Source organism: Eulemur rufifrons, chromosome 10 (genome assembly GCF_041146395.1).
Source record: "Eulemur rufifrons isolate Redbay chromosome 10, OSU_ERuf_1, whole genome shotgun sequence".
In the NCBI taxonomy this organism is placed as follows: Eukaryota; Metazoa; Chordata; class Mammalia; order Primates; family Lemuridae; genus Eulemur; species Eulemur rufifrons.
In genome coordinates this window covers 13,788,778-13,804,225 of record NC_090992.1, presented here as the reverse complement: position 1 = coordinate 13,804,225, position 15,448 = coordinate 13,788,778, and the positions used below count along the sequence as shown (strand labels likewise).

At 45.0% G+C, this 15,448-nt stretch overlaps 1 protein-coding gene and 1 pseudogene across 3 annotated transcripts; one reads left to right on the top strand and one right to left on the bottom strand.

The window, feature by feature from the left end:
• The first annotated feature begins 634 nt into the window (after positions 1-634).
• LOC138392991 (keratin, type II cytoskeletal 8 pseudogene) lies at positions 635-3,379 on the top strand (annotated as a pseudogene).
• A 3,521-nt stretch (positions 3,380-6,900) lies between these two features.
• Positions 6,901-15,190, bottom strand: RPL26L1 (ribosomal protein L26 like 1). Of its 3 annotated transcripts, none has more exons than XM_069484183.1 (4): positions 15,039-15,190; positions 14,575-14,747; positions 7,992-8,132; positions 6,901-7,261 (listed from the first exon to the last, which is right to left on the bottom strand). In XM_069484183.1, exons 2-4 carry the CDS (start codon positions 14,740-14,742, stop codon positions 7,133-7,135), a joined length of 438 nt encoding a protein of 145 aa, XP_069340284.1. In that variant the 5' UTR covers positions 14,743-14,747; positions 15,039-15,190; the 3' UTR covers positions 6,901-7,132. The 3 variants fall into 3 exon arrangements, with proteins under 3 accessions (XP_069340284.1, XP_069340285.1, XP_069340286.1); XM_069484184.1 differs by having other exon boundaries at positions 15,142-15,183; XM_069484185.1 differs by having other exon boundaries at positions 15,146-15,177.
• Between the last annotated feature and the right edge of the window lie 258 nt (positions 15,191-15,448).

Sequence of the window (15,448 nt, the reverse complement as noted above, 5' to 3'; positions counted from 1 at the left end):
GGTGGCACATGCCTGTAGTCCCAGGAACTCAGAGGCTGAGGCAGAAGGACTGCTTGAGCCCAGGAGGTTGAGGTTGCTGTGAGCTAGGCTGATGCCACAGCACTCCAGCCAGGGCAAAAGAGCGAGACTGTGTCTCCAAAAAACAATAATAATAAAATAAAATAAATATGTTAAAATTTTATGTTTTAATTTCTTTTTATCTTATTTTATATTTTAAAGATGGGGTCTCACTGTGTTGCCCATGCTGGTCTGGAACTTGTGGGTTCAAGCGATTCTCCTGCCTCAGTCTCCTGAGTAGCTGGATGTATATGCCACCACACCCAGCCTGTTTTAATTTCTAATGTGGCAAATATCAATAGCTATAACCTACATAAATGCAAGCTCCTTGGGTCCTCAATAATTTTTAAAAGTGTAAACAAGTCTTGAGATTAAAAATTTGAAAACTACTACTAGACAAAAAACCTCAGAGGCAACCCTGGACAACAGCTGACTGAAGTACTACGGTGAAACCAGCTGAGGAACTCCTCTTTCCTAAGCCCATCCCCTAAACAAGAACAGGCATGCAGAGTCACAAAGCTATGGAGTCATAAAGCTCCTTGTCACTAGAAGCAGCTTCTCAGCTCCTTCTTGAATCTCTGTCTGGTTTGGCTCACCTGCCTCCACTCCAGCCTCCACCATGTCCATCAGGCGTCCACCCCTGGCCCCCAGGCCTTCAGCAGCTGCTTGTACACAAGTGGGCCCAGTGCCTATATCAGCTCCTCAAGCTTCTCCTGGTGGGGCAGCAGCAGCAGCTTCTGGGATGGCGTAGGTGCCGGCATGGGTCTGGGTGGCGGCTCTGCCAGGGCCCATGGTATGAGGGGCACCACAGCCAGCATGGTGAACCAGAGTCTGCTGAGCCGCCTTAAGCTGAAGGCAGATCCCAACATCCAGGCCGTGTGCACCCAGGAGAAGGAGCAGATCAAGACCCTTGATAAGTTTGTCTCCTTCTCCCATTGACACAGTGCAGTTCCTGGAGCAGCAAAACAGGACGCTAGAGACCAAGTGGAGCCCATTGAAACAGCAGAAGGAAGCTTGGAGCAACATGGACAACATGTTTGAGAGCCACATCAACAACCTTCTATGGCAGCTGGACACACTGGGCTGGGGGAAGCTGAACCTTGGGTGGAGTTTGGCAACACACAGGGGCTAGTGTAAGACTTCAAGAATAAGTACGAGGATGAGCTCAACAAGCATACAGAGATGGAGAATGCGTTTGCCCTTATCAAGAAGGATCTTGGGGGGCCAGGCACGGTGGCTCACGCCTGTAACCCTAACACTCTGGGAGGCCGAGGCGGGAGGATCGCTCAAGGTCAGGAGTTCGAGAACAGCCTGAGTAAGAGCGAGACCCCATCTCTACTAAAAATAGAAAGAAATTATGTGGACAGCTAAAAATATATATAGAAAAAAATTAGCTGGGCATGGTGGCACATGCCTGTAGTCCCAGCTACTAGGGAGGCTGAGGCAGTAGGATCGCTTGAGCCCAGGAGTTTGAGGTTGCTGTGAGCTAGGCTGATGCCATGGCACTCTAACCCAGGCAACAGAGTGAGACTTTGTCTCAAAAAAAAAAAAAAAAAAAAAAAGAAGGATCTGGATGAAGCTTACATGAGCAAGGTGGAGCTGGAGTCTCACTTGGAGGGGCTGACTGATGGGATCAACTTCCCCAGGCAGCTGTATGAAGAGGCGATCTGTAAGCTGCAGTTCCAGATCTCGGACACATCTGTGGTCCTGTCCATGGACTACAGCTGCTTCCTGCATTGTCTCCGAGGTTCAAGCCCAGGAGGAGGTCACCAACCCTAGCAGGGCTGAGGCTGAGAGCGTGCGCCCGATCCAGTGTGAGGAGCCGCAGACACTGGCTGGAAAGCACAGGGAGGCCTGCAGCTCATGGAGACAGAGATCTCCGACATGAACTAGAACGTCAGCGGCTGCAGGCTGAGGGCCTCAAAGGCCAGAGGGCTTCTCTGGAGGCCATCATCGAGGATGCCAAGCTGCCTGGGGAGCTGGCTGTTAAGGCCACCAAGCTGGTGGAGCTGGAGGTCGCTCTGCAGGGAGCCAAGTAGGACATGGCGCAGCAGCTGTGCGAGTACTGGGAGCTGATAAACATACAGCTGGCCGTGGACATCAAGATTGCCACCTGCTGTAAGCTTCTGGAGGGCAAGGAGAGCCAGCTGGAGTCTGGGATGCAGAACATGAGTATCCACATGAAGACCACCGGTGGCTACTCAGGTGGGCCGGGCTTGGTTGGCCTGCAGGGGCCTCACAAGCTCTGGCCTCAGCTACGGCCTGAGCTCCCTCCAGCCCAGCTTTGGATCTAGTGGGGGCTCTGGCTCCTCCAGCCGCACCAGCTGCTCCATAGCCAGCCATGGTCGTGAAGAAGAGTCAGATGCACCATGGGAAGCTGGCATCCGAGACCTCAAGTGAAGGGCCATTGCGACCCCTCCCAGCCTATCCCCTCCTGAGGCTGCCCCAAAGCTCGTGGGGGAGGCAGCTGTGCAGGGGAGCACAGGGAACAGGAAACCCACCTGAGGCTCAGTCCTAGCCCTCAGCATACCCTTGGTGGGGGTGGGAATACTGTATGGGGTACCCCTCTTGCCCATATCCTCAACTAAAACCCAGTTAAATTGTTTTTCCAAAACTAAAGCCTCAGCTAGCTAGGGAGGAAAAAAAAAACTCCTTTCCAAGCTAATCCGGGGGCTTGGAAGTTACTGAAGAAGCTGATTCACTAGTCATCTGCTCAGGTAAGTGCATGGGAAGCGCACTGCGGGTGGCCACCGCTGGTGCAGCAGCCACCACGGCTGGAGTGACTGCCACGTGCCAGACATTGAACTAGGTGCTTTGAATTAGCTTGTCTCATTTAATGCTCACAATGCCTAATGTAGACATTATTAAATTTATGTATGAAAAAAGAAGGCTCAAATTTGTAACTTGTCAGAAGTATAGCTGTTTTAAGTGAAAGAGCTGGGATCCAAACCCAGCTCTTCATAACTCCTGTTCTTCCAACTAAGCTATGTTGCCTCTCGTAGTTCAAGTAATATGTGAGCATAGAAAAAAACGAAATTGCACACAACTTTACAAGACAGAGATATTGACTGCATGAGACCTTTGAAAGCCTTTTCTAGAACTAGCTGCCCTTCTGCTAGGATTAGGCTGGGATGTGGTTGATTTAGTTTTTTCTGATGGACAAAGAACATTTTATTTTATATCTGTGCATTTTTTTATTTTTAAGGCCAGTCTGTGTGTATGTTTATATTGTAATTATGGTGTTCAGACAATGAATCAACCTTATATGGCTGTTTAAATTTGGACGACCTACTTTTCTCTTAAAGACTTCTTCATGGGTTGAACTTTCAGTAAATATTCAGTTGTATGTGCATAGACTATTTCTGGAAGGATACAAACGAAATTGGTGACAGTGACTACCTCCTGGAGAGAACTGAGTGATTGAGGGTCAAGGTGACAAGGAAACTTGTTTTTTACTGTTTACTTTCTTTTATCTTTTTATTTTGAACCATATATATTACTTATCTTTTTTGGTATTTTTATTTATTTTTTCTTGATGCATAATACATGTACATATTTTTGAGGTAAGTGTGATAATTTGATACATTCATATAATCAAATCAGGACAATTTGCATATCTATAACTTTAAATATTTATCTTTTTTTTTTTTTGAGACAGAGTCTCACTCTGTTGCCTGGGCTAGAATGATATCTTTTCTTTTAACTAGGAACATTTGACTTGTTCTGTTCTAACTATTTTGAAATGTACAATAGATTAATGTTAACAGGTATTACTTATCTTTGAACAAAAACTAAAAGAACAAAGACCCAAGTCAACGCCAGATAGGAACTGCTCAAAGTCTGTAGCATTGGCAGAGGCGGGTGGACCCTCGGTTAGTAGAATTCTTTTTGATTCCTGAAATATTCAGTTACTTGCCTACCCAACTCATATGGAAAGCTCTGTGGCTGAATGTCTCATGCCTGAGTGCAATATGAAAGCAGACATTCAGGAGCAGTTATCTGAAGTTTAAAAGTTTGGCATCTTTGGCCTTTTTGTTACAACGGGTGGCCTGTTCACCATTCTGTGGCAAACGTATCTTGCTCTTACTCTGAAGCTAGATCTTGCTCTTGCTCTCTATATAATCCTATCTTTCTCTTCTTAATAAACCTCATTTCGTGCTTAAAAAAAAAAAAAAAGTTTGGCATCTTCCCAAAATAGCACAAGAGGACTCACTCAAGGGAATGGACGTCTGCAAATCTGATGAAAAGGTCAGTCGGTCGGAAACTGTTTAATTCAGTCATTCCAGGAAACAAGCTAGTACCCTGGGGCCTGAACCTTGACAGGCAGGCCCACCCCTCTGGCATTGTCCAGTCCCTATTTCCTGTAGTGACCAAAACACATCCCTGCTGCCCTTAAACCCTCCCCTTCATTCTAGAAACAGCATTTGTCAGAACTCTCTAGAGAAAAAGTTTTCCCCTCTGCTCCTGTGAACCCAGTGCCAATCTCCTCTAAAAGACAATCGCTAAAATTTCCTGAGTGCTCTGTGCTTTACACACAATATCTCAAGTGATAAGTCTGACAACTCTAGGAGGTACTAGTTTTATCTCTGTTTTATAGATGACAAACTAAGGCCCAGAGAAGTTAAGCAATTTGCCCAAGGTCACACAGCTAGGAACTGACAGAGCTGGGATTAGAACTCAAATTGAGGCCAAGTTCCTACTCTTGATCATGCACTGTTATTCACTTGGCTCAGCATAAGCAGCCTGGTATGATTTGGATGCCTGTGGGAGGATCACAGCTCTCAAAGCTCTTATCTATCATTTATATTGGAATAAGTTGCTAAAAACAAGCCAATTCTAATTACTAGGAGATACTATAATTTAAATTTACTGATGAAAGTAATGGCTGGAACCTAGAGCTCAGACCAGGTATCAGAATATACAGTAAGGAGCTATAAGTTTAATCTAGTATGAAATCTGGTAATTTTTGGAGTCCTAGAACATGTGTTCATTGAGAATAAAGACAAAACTCAAATTGGAAAATACAAACTACAGAATTTAGTGGTTAACCTCAGCATGTTAATAATTACATAGCTGCCGTGTGGTGGGCACCTACTCTATTTTATACACTGTGTATATAACTTTACATTTGTCCTGATCCAGTTTTCCAAAATTACCCAGTTGTAAGAATTACACAAGGTCCATGTGAGAAATACACGTGTACATATCTCACTTTGGGCCTACTACATCACAGAATCTCTAGGCAAGAGGGTGCTGGCTAATATTAGCAAGCACCCAGGAGCAGGTGAGTCTAGTGGACTGCTACTTCAGTTTTCACAACCTTGAAGATAAGCATTTCTAGCTTTTTACGTATGTAGGAAAACAGAGGGAAATAAAAGCTCCCCCTCCCCCCCAAAAAAGCAGGATTTGAATCCAAGTATTTTTGGCTCCAAAAGATTTGGAGCCAGGACAATATCATTCTGTCTACCCTTAAACCAATGCCAACTCACGGAACACATCTTGAGTTCTGTAGGTTGTGATCTGATTGTTCGTGAAAAAACATTGCTCTTTGAGTGCAGAGTCATTGTCAGAATTGGAAATACAAGTAAATTGAACAACGTAGCAATATTAACATTGGTATACTCACAGCTTCCAAAGTATGCTCAGAAATATCCCATTTGATCTTGGCATTTTCTTTCCATTTTCCATGAAATAGGAAGGCAGAGTAGGAATTATCATGTTTTACTACTGAGAAAATAGAAGCCCAGAGATGAGTAACTTGCTCAAAGGTTGACGACCACCCAGTGGCAGAGCTGGGATTAGACCTTAGTAGCTGGTGATGCTTTTCCCGTTAAGCAGCATTACTGCTGCAAACACGTAGGTCCTTGTGTGTTCCACACAAATGTCCAGACCCTTATCAGAGTCCAATAAAAGGCTGACAGAGTAAAGGAAGGAATACCAGAGACAGCTGGCTGAAGTGGGAAGCAAATGACCTTTGATGCCATCAGTTCGAGGTTCAAGTCTTGACCTTGTCTTTTATGCCGCTTGTGATTTGGACTGCTAAGTTCACTTTAGCAGTCAAAATGGAAAACACCCTGATTCAACCATTTATAAAGAAAATCCAGTTATGTCAGATTGGCTGTTACTGGAAAGACATAAAAGGCTATTTGATATATTTTAATCAACATATTATTTTTCACAGGGGCAGGGGAAGATTTTAGATGTGGCCCTCGAGCTACATCTTGAAGAATGAGCAGACAGATCTGGAACTCAGATGCCAAGCACAGGAGTGGAGCAGGTGGGATAGGGAGCAGCCAGCCCCTCGGCTCCACCCGATGCTGTGCAGGCACAGGGCCCTATGCAGCCAGGTAAAGCAGGTAGAATCCGTGGATTCTCCCACGTTTTAAATGTTGGAATTTTTTTTAATTATAAAAATAAAGGACCAACAAAATCTGTGAGTCAAATCTTGCCCACACACTTTTCTCAGCTCCAGAAGAAAAGGGCATTTTAGTCACATGGAAACAGCACTTGCAAAGTCAAGACCTTGAGAAGGGGAGCCTGGTCGGGGAGCTGCACATGATTTGGTTTCACTGGTGCATGAGAGAAAGCTGGGGAAATACTAGTCAGGAGACCAGAGAACAATGTGTCAGGCCTGAGAGACATGAATGCAAAGCGGCACACACTCCATGGGGCCCCTGGTGAGTGTACAAACCCCGCGTCAGGGACTGGAGCCCTGCCCTTTCCACCGCACCAGAACAAGGGGCCAGGCAGAGCGGGGCCTCTTGACTCCACCACTGCTGTTTTGCTGCTCCTGCTCCCCACGTTAAACACAATAAACACGAAAGACTGGCAAAGGGGAATAGGTAATAAGATGGATTTTATTTATAAACAATGCAAATACTATTTGGAATTAGGAAGCATTTCCAATTTTTATTCATAAATTAATCAAAATTGCAAAAGTAGACTTACAGAGCCCCAGGTCAACAACAAAACAGGAGTGAAATGGAATGTTCCAGAGATATTTCTGAACAGTTCCAAAGAAACACACACTAGGCTAAAAACCTGCAGTTAAACCATGGTTGCACAAAGATTATATTCATTCTTGCATTTTCTCAATAAGTTCTTCCTTGTATTTGCCTTTCTCTTTTCCAACTTGTCGAGACTTGGCTTTGCGTTCAAGAATTTTTTTCCGATCTTTGTCCAGTTTCAGCCTGGTGATAACCACCTGTAGAAGTGAGAAAATAGGTCTTTATTTACTTATTTTGTAAGTGGAAATGCCTTTTTTTTTTTTTTTTTAAAGAGACAGGCTCTCGCTCTCTCACCCAGACTGGAGTACAGTGGTATGACCACAGATCACTGTAACCTTGAACTCCTGGGCTCAAATGATCTTCCCACCTTAGCCTTCCAAGTAGCTGGGGCTACAAGCACACACCACCACACTTGGCTAGTTTTTAATTTTTTCTAGAGACGGGGGGCGGGGTGTCTTGCTATGTTGCTCAGACTGGTTGTGAACGGAAAAGGACTTATAACCACAGTCATCCTGTACAGTAAAGCTTCCCTTGGACAACAGCAGTTTGGGCTCCTTCTTCTGCTATCCAACCTCCCACCTTCTAACTCCTGAGGACCTCAGGAGAACATTTACACAGTTTAGTGATATGAAATATCATTTGGGTTGGGAAAACTTGTTCATCATCCCTTGGCTGGCAAGATACTCTCTCTTTTCTATCTGAATATTACCTAGTAGAGAAGTGCCACCAGTTTGAAGACTGAGCTATTACCAAGGATGGCAAAACAGACAAGAAGAGAATCTGGATCCTTGATGACATCAAGCCGCCGAATCAATCGAGCCTGCCTGGCCTACCCCTAGAAGTCCTTATCTGAGCCACCCCACAGTGGTACAGATAACAGTAATGCTACACTATATGGCTGCTACCACCACTCGTTCTGGACCATACCTTGCTCGGGTGAATGCCCACGTGGACGGTTGTGCCATTAGCCTTCTCACGCTGCACCCGCTCAATGTAGATGACATATTTCTTTCTGTACACCTGGACTACCTTGCCGATTTGCTGACCTTTGTAGTGTCCTCGAACCACCTAAGAAAAAAATACAAAAAATATTTTCTACCCATTTCTAATGCATGGTCATGAGGAAGCTAATAATCATGAACCCTTACGCTAAACATACAACTTCTTGTACAAAACCAGACTAATCCTGCTATCAAATGTCAGCTACTTCTTTTCTTTTTTTTTTTTTTTTTTTTGAGAGTCTCTCACTCTGTTGCTCTGGGTAGAGTGCAGTGGTGTCATAATAGCTCACTGCAACCTCAAACTCCTGGGCTCAAGCAATCCTCCTTCAGCCTCCCGAGCAGCTGGGACTACAGGTGTGCACGATGATACCTGGCTAATTTTTCTACTTTTAGTAGAGATGAGGTCTTGCTCTTGCTCTTGCTCTTGTTCAGGCTGGTCTCGAACTCCTGAGCTCAAGCAATCCTCTTGCCTCGGCCTTCAGAGTGCTAGGATTACAGACATGAGCCACGGTGCCTAGCCTCAAATGTCAGCTATATTTGTGGTATAAATTTGCATTGTGTTATACAAGGTCAGGTGGAAATTTTTCACCTGAATTTTCTCTCTTACATGAAGAACAAAAAAAAATTCCTTGAATTAGGATGGTCATCACAAAAGTAGTCCTGAGAATTAAAAAAAAATAATTATTTTCAACCACAATATTGAGAAGAATAGTTAAAGAAATTATACTGAGACCACCATGCAACCATTTAAAATATTTGTCTTCAAAAAATACTTTATGACCTAGGAAAATGCTCAAGATATGAGTGTCAGGAAAAAAAGGAGAATACAAAAGTACATACAGAATATCCTCTGAATTTTATATATATACACGTGTGTGTGTATGTGTATACATAGTTGAGTAACCCTTATCTGAAACGCTTGGGACCAGCAATGTTTCAGATTTTGGATTTTGGAATATTATGCATTACCAGTTGAGCACCCCAAATCCAAAAATCTGAAATCCAAAATGTTCCAATAAGCATTTCCTTGGAGTATCATACTGATACTCAAAAAAAGTTCTGAATTTTAGAGCGTTTCAGATTCTGGGATGCTCAACATGTAGGTACACACGTTTCATTTACACAGCATGTAACATGAGGGGATGGAAATATTGATAATGGCTGCCATTAGGCACGAAGGAGGATTACAGATGATGATTTCTAAAATTTATATCCTTCTCAATTTTGAGATTTCTACAATTAATACAAATATTTTATAGTCAGGAAAAAAATAAAAAAGAATTTAAATTAAAATCTTGTGGACAGTTTCCCTGGACTAAAAATCCACTCTATTCAAAAACCAACTAGATTGTGGCTTCCCCAACGGCAGTAGCCTGCTAAATAGCAGCCACAATGTGACACTGATTAATAAGCTTAGAGGAAATAACAGATATAAAGAACTAGAGAATCCCAATACTCCTAAAATATCTACCTAGATTGTTCAGCTCATTTTCCAAGGCAGTTTTCGGTTTGAAAAGAGGACATCCATGCCTCATTGAAAAATCTACCACACTCTGCATGACCAGAGACTCTCAGGACACACCTGGAAGAAGTCTGTGAAAAATCCCGTTAACTAGCATCGAGATTAAAGGAAGATGTTAAAAAAAACAAGTCCAAAGGAATAGGACAACCTGTAGACCCAGGGAGGAGGGAGACGGGATACAACCAAATCGACTAGACTGGAAAGGCGAGGGCGAGGGAGCAAGGGTGATACTCAGAGTCTGGCCTGGGCAACCCGATGGATGGATATGCCTTCCCACAGGCAGGGAACACAGGGGAGTAAACAGATGTTAGGAGGAAACAGTTTAGTTTGGAACATGATGAATTTAAGGAATCTGGGGACGTTCTAACAGAGAGTTCCATACACAGCTGGAAGGCCAACTGGGCCAGCAACAGAGACGTGGGAGTCATTCAGAGATGCAATCTGAAGCCTCATTTTGCTTCAATATGAGAAAAGGGCAGAATACAGAAATATGAGAAAAACCAACATTTTGGAAGAGCTCTTAAGAGGGTGATGTGGTCAGAAAGAACAAGAAACCGTGGGAGTGTGGTGTTACAGTAGCCAAGATAAGAATGTCAAATGCTGTGGAACCATCAAATACAGGAAAGATAAAGTATTTAACAGCTTTGACAACAAACGGGTCACTAATGGCTGTGGCTGGGATGCTTCCAGTGAAGTGCTGGAATGGAAGCCATTTACAGTAAGGCAAAGAATACCCTGGGGAGGTGAAGGTGAGAATATGGTCCCAAGCAGTGTGGCTCCGGAGAGGGAAGACAGTTGTTCCAGGGGGATGTGAAATTGTGAAATTAAGGGAACTTTACTTACATACTTTACTTATTTGAGACAGAGTCTCGCTCTGGCTGCAGTAAAGTGGTGTCATCATAGCTCACAGCAACCTCAAATTCCTAGGCTCAAGTGATCCTCCTGCCTCAGCCTCCCAAGTAGCTGGGACTACAGGCATGTGCCACCATGCCCAGCTAATTTTTCTATTTTTTGTAGAGATGGGGTCTTGTTCTTGCTCAGGCTGGTCTCGAACTCCTGACCTCAAGCGACCTTCCCACCTCAGCCTCTCAGAGTGCTAGGATTACAAGCATGAGCCATTGCACCCAGCCTTTTATTTTTAAAGAAAGGAAAACATGAATGTGTTTAAACGCTCATGGAAAAAAACAAGTATGGAGAAAGAGTGTAAAAGAACTATAAAGAAAAGGGATAATGGACAGAAAGATCTCCAAGAGGAAAGAGGAGAGGACTGCAGCACATAGTGATAGATCAGGTTTAGACAAAAATATGGCTATCTCTTTTATTGTAACAGAGGAGGGGCCGGGCGCAGTGGCTCACGCCTGTAATCCTAGCACTCTGGGAGGCCGAGGCGGGCGGATCGCTCGAGGTCAGGAGTTCGAGACCAGCCTGAGCAAGAGCGAGACCCCGTCTCTACTAAAAATAGAAAGAAACTATATGGACAACTAAAATATATATATACAAAAAATTAGCCGGGCATGGTGGCACATGTCTGTAGTCCCAGCCACTCGGGAGGCTGAGGCAGTAGGATCGCTTAAGCCCAGGAGTTTGAGGTTGCTGTGAGCTAGGCTGACGCCACGGCACTCACTCTAGCCCAGGCAACAGAGTGAGACTCTGTCTCAAAAAAAAAAAAAACAAAAAACAAAAAACAAAACAGGGGAGAACGAGGGCAAGAGGAGTAGAACTGCAGGTAAGCCAGTGGGTATGGAGCCAGGAGTTCAGAAAGTTCCTGGCTGATAGTTTTAATGTTCTCTGTAAAGTAAGAAGAACTGTCACCTACTTAGAGAAAAAGGAAGGTAAGCGAAATTCAGATCCCAAGATCCCAAGATCTCTTCTCCAGGCAGTTCTAACAAACCCAACTGGGGCTATTTTATGCTCCTGGTGGAGCAGTGTTTATCTAGTATGGCCTTTGAAGGAAACAATTTATACCCCTTAGGCATTCAAAAATGGCAGCTCCTTCTCCCTTGCCCTCCTTTGTCTCATCTTCCACCATCTAGTCAGTAATTTTTTCATTCATTCAACAGATATTGACTGAACCCCACCCCCACTTAGTGCCAGGCTCTGCATTGAGGTTAGGCAACAAGTACAAGACAAGCTCTCTGGCCTCGTAGAGCTTAGTCTAATGGCTGGTAAGCAGTTAACAAGTAAATATACAAATATATGATCACTAACAGGCATAGGGCACATGGCAACTTACTGGGATGATAAATAGTTTCTGTCATAATTAGGGCAATAGCAACCTGATTTTATATCTGCCAAAATGAACCTGTGTATTTTGTTGTATGTAAATTATAGTTCAGTTAAAAATAAAATGATCTCAAATTATGTTCATTGCTATGAAGGAAAGATAAAGGATACTATAATATTGATTAAAGGACGTGGTAAGGCTTCTCTGAGGAACTGACATTTAAGATAAAACCTGAAAAATGAGGCATTAGCCAGGTACAAGGGAGAAGGAAGGGAACTCCAGGCAGAGGGAACATTCTGGGGAAGAAACCAGGGGGAGAAAAGATCAAGGTGTATTTAAAGACCTGAGAAGGCTAGTATGGCTAAAGTATAGAGCATGTGGGGTTAGTAGGAAGAGATGAGGTTGGAGTAGACTAGGATTAGATAACACAAACCTTGTAATCAATGATTTTAGATTTTACAAGTACATCAAGCACCACTGGTAGGTTTTAAGTAGAACCTGATTTGCAAATAATGCCACACTGTGGAGAATGGACAAGGGTAAGAGTGGAAGCTGGATGCTGCCTTGAACTGAACTGGAAATAGGTTCAAGACTTACTATGGAGGTAGAATCAACTTTGTGGTAGATTAGAAGGGGGAGTGAAGGAGAGTTATTAAAGATAATGAAAGGTTTATGGCATATGCAACGCAGAAATGTGTAAGATGGGAGGAGAATCAGACACTGGAGGCAGTGGGAGTGTTAGGATCAACAGTACTCTTGGGTGAGAAGCTTGAGGTGTCAATGAGATATCTAAGTAGAGATGTTCAACAGGTAGAGACAGAGGTCTGTGCTCAGGAAAGTGGTTGGACTAGGATTTAAAAGAAGGAGTGGTTAGCATACAACAGGCATTTAAAGCTCTAAGAATAGACATTACCTATTGGTGATCTCAGCCAAAGCAATTTGTATAATGTAGTGAGGACAGGGATCAGATTGAAAAGTGTCCACGAATAAATGGAGGTGAAGAAGTGCAGGTAACTCTCAAGGAGCTTGGCTTTGAATAGGGAACAGGAAGTAGTTGCTGGAAGGAAATTAATCCAAATTTTCCAGTTCTCTTTGAAAATCCAAGAATCTGACAAGGATGAGCCTGCATTTCCCCATGACAGCAGCAGGCTAAAAATACGTGATTATTTCCTTTAAATGTAGCACGAGCTTTCCAGTTTGCCATTTTCTTATCAGTTCACTTCCCTAATTTATTTATTTATTTATTTTTGAGACAGAGTCTCACTCTGTTGCCAGGGCTAGAGTGCCATGGCGTCAGCCTAGCTCACAGCAACCTCAAACTCCTGGGCTCAAGCGATCCTTCTGCCTCAGCCTTCCAAGTAGCTGGGATTACAGGCATGCGCCACCATGCCCGGCTAATTTTTATATATATATTTTAGCTGTCCATATAATTTCTTTCTATTTTTAGTAGAGGGGGTCTCGCTCTTGCTCAGGCTGGTCTCGAACTCCTGAGCTCAAACAATCCGCCCACCTCGGCCTCCCAGAGTGCTAGGATTATAGGTGCCACTTCCTTAATTTAATTTGCCTACCCAACCTCTATAGGTATTTACAATTCCCCCATTCTAGAACATTCAGATGGGAAGGATCCAAAAGAGAAGAGGTTGAAATTGTTGATCAAACCTCTGAACTACTCTTTCCACTCTATTCCTGTTACACTCTCAGCCTAACTCATCCCCTGTTTCAAATCTTTCCCTCAACATGTCCCTCAAACCTTCAAAGAGTCCCAGTGTCTCAGATGAGACACCAAACTTCATCACCTTATCTCAACTCATTCCCTAAAACAATGGTTCTCAACTGGGGGAGGGAGAGTTGATTTTGACCACCAGGTGACATATGGTAATATCTGCAAATATCTTTGTTCATCACAACCGTGAAGGGGGGGAGGGGGAGGGGAGTGCTATTGGCATCCAGTAGGGAGAGGCCAAGCATGCTGCTAAACATTCCACAACACACAGGACAGCTCCTTCACAATTATTCGGTCCAAAATGTTAATGGTGCTGAGGTTGGGAAACCTTGTTCTAAAATGTGAGCCCCATGAGAACAAGGTCCACTGTGTCAGTCTTGTTGACTGCTAGTGTCTACAACAATGTCTGGTAAGAGCGCAATAAATATTCCTTCAAGCAAGTGAATCTAGCCCTTGCTTTTTTCATTTACACCCAAGTCCTTCCCCCTCCCACACATCCTAAGCTCCAGTCACAGAGAACAGAGGGCTTGCACGTTCTCACATGGGCCGAACTTTCATAATTTTGCACCTCTGATTTGCTGCCAAATCCAGTACCATCACATGCCCGGCTCCCCAAAATCCCTATCCATCAACTCCACTAAATCCAAAGATACTAAAACACTACTCTCACTGTTGCACTTTCCTTTGCTAAGTCTGGCTGAAAGAGCCACCCTGAACAATACTTGGCAAGCTGGCAACCACGGAACTAAATCAAAAGCTGATCTTTGCTTGGCTGGAGTACTACATGCGCATACATGTACACAGTCTTTACTACCACCGTTAAAAAAAGGAGAATGCTCTGAAGCAGTGCAGGCACCCTCTGGTGGCTCTGGACCCCATCTCCAGCCTAACACACCTGAAAGGTCACACTACTTGCCACGGTACTGAGGCATATGAGTCTGTGACTCTTCCACCACCAAGTACACGCCACGTTCTCAGGCAAAGGAGGTGCCCGGGCACCACGAACGAATCTGGTTACATAGAGCCGGAGGAAGACGCACCTGGACTTCATCGTCCTTGCGGATGGGCATGGAGCGAACATTGTACTTCTGCCGCAGCTCCTTGGAGAGCGGGGACGACATGATCTTCCTGCGCACGTGCGAGGGGGCATTGAAGTGGCGTTTGCGGTTTTTGCTTCGGTCTGAAGTCACGAAGGGATTGAACTTCATGGTGACTGCAAAGAGTGGGAGAGGAGTGAAGGGGGGCACTCACTGGGGTACAGGGGCCCATTCTCCATCCAAGACACTCCTCCCCATCCCTGTGCAAGTGCTCTATAGAGGTGGCCTCGGAAGAAGGCGACCGAGGGGGAATGGGGCGTGCCAGTGGCCTGAGCGTTACAGAGAAAGATGTGCGCGGACAGCGCATGCCTGACCACAGGGGTCGTAGGGAGGGCGGCCCTAGGTCCTTGAGGCTGAGAGAGGAATGTTCGGGCTGGAGAAAAATGGACAGGTGAGAGTTTACGTACAGAGCGCTGGGATGTCGCGCGGCTCCGCGACACAGAAGGGAAGGGTCCCAGGTGGTCGGGCGGGGGGCCTTCAGAGTCGGCGAAAAATGCAGGTCCTGCTCACCTACCTGGCGCCGCACGGACTCAGGCACCGAGCACGCAGGGCCGGAAGTAGGCTGCCTTGCCGCGCAAGCGCAGAAAGATACCGGTGCCCCATTCCAGTCGGAACGAGGCGGAATGGCGCCCCCTGCGGCTTGGGGTGGGATCGCAGCGCCTCGTTCCTACGGGCCCGGGGGGCGCTAGGCCGCGCCATGCTGGGAACCCGGAAGAGGTGGCGCCTCCGAGGATAAGGGCCTACTTTTGTAGGGCCTGCAGTAGAGGCTCACTGGCGTTCTTTTAATAGGCACACTGTCCGTGGGCTCTCACCTACC

What these genes read in the sequence shown, in the direction of transcription:
- RPL26L1 (XM_069484183.1), bottom strand. Translation starts at nt 14,742, where the DNA reads ATGAAGTTCAATCCCTTCGTGACTTCAGACCGAAGCAAAAACCGCAAA. An exon ending in GCAAGGACGATGAAGTCCAG is followed by an intron (nt 8,133 to 14,574) that starts GTGCGTCTTCCT and finishes TTTTTTTCTTAG; the next exon opens with GTGGTTCGAGGACACTACAA. An exon ending in TGGGCATTCACCCGAGCAAG is followed by an intron (nt 7,262 to 7,991) that starts GTATGGTCCAGA and finishes TCACTTCTACAG; the next exon opens with GTGGTTATCACCAGGCTGAA.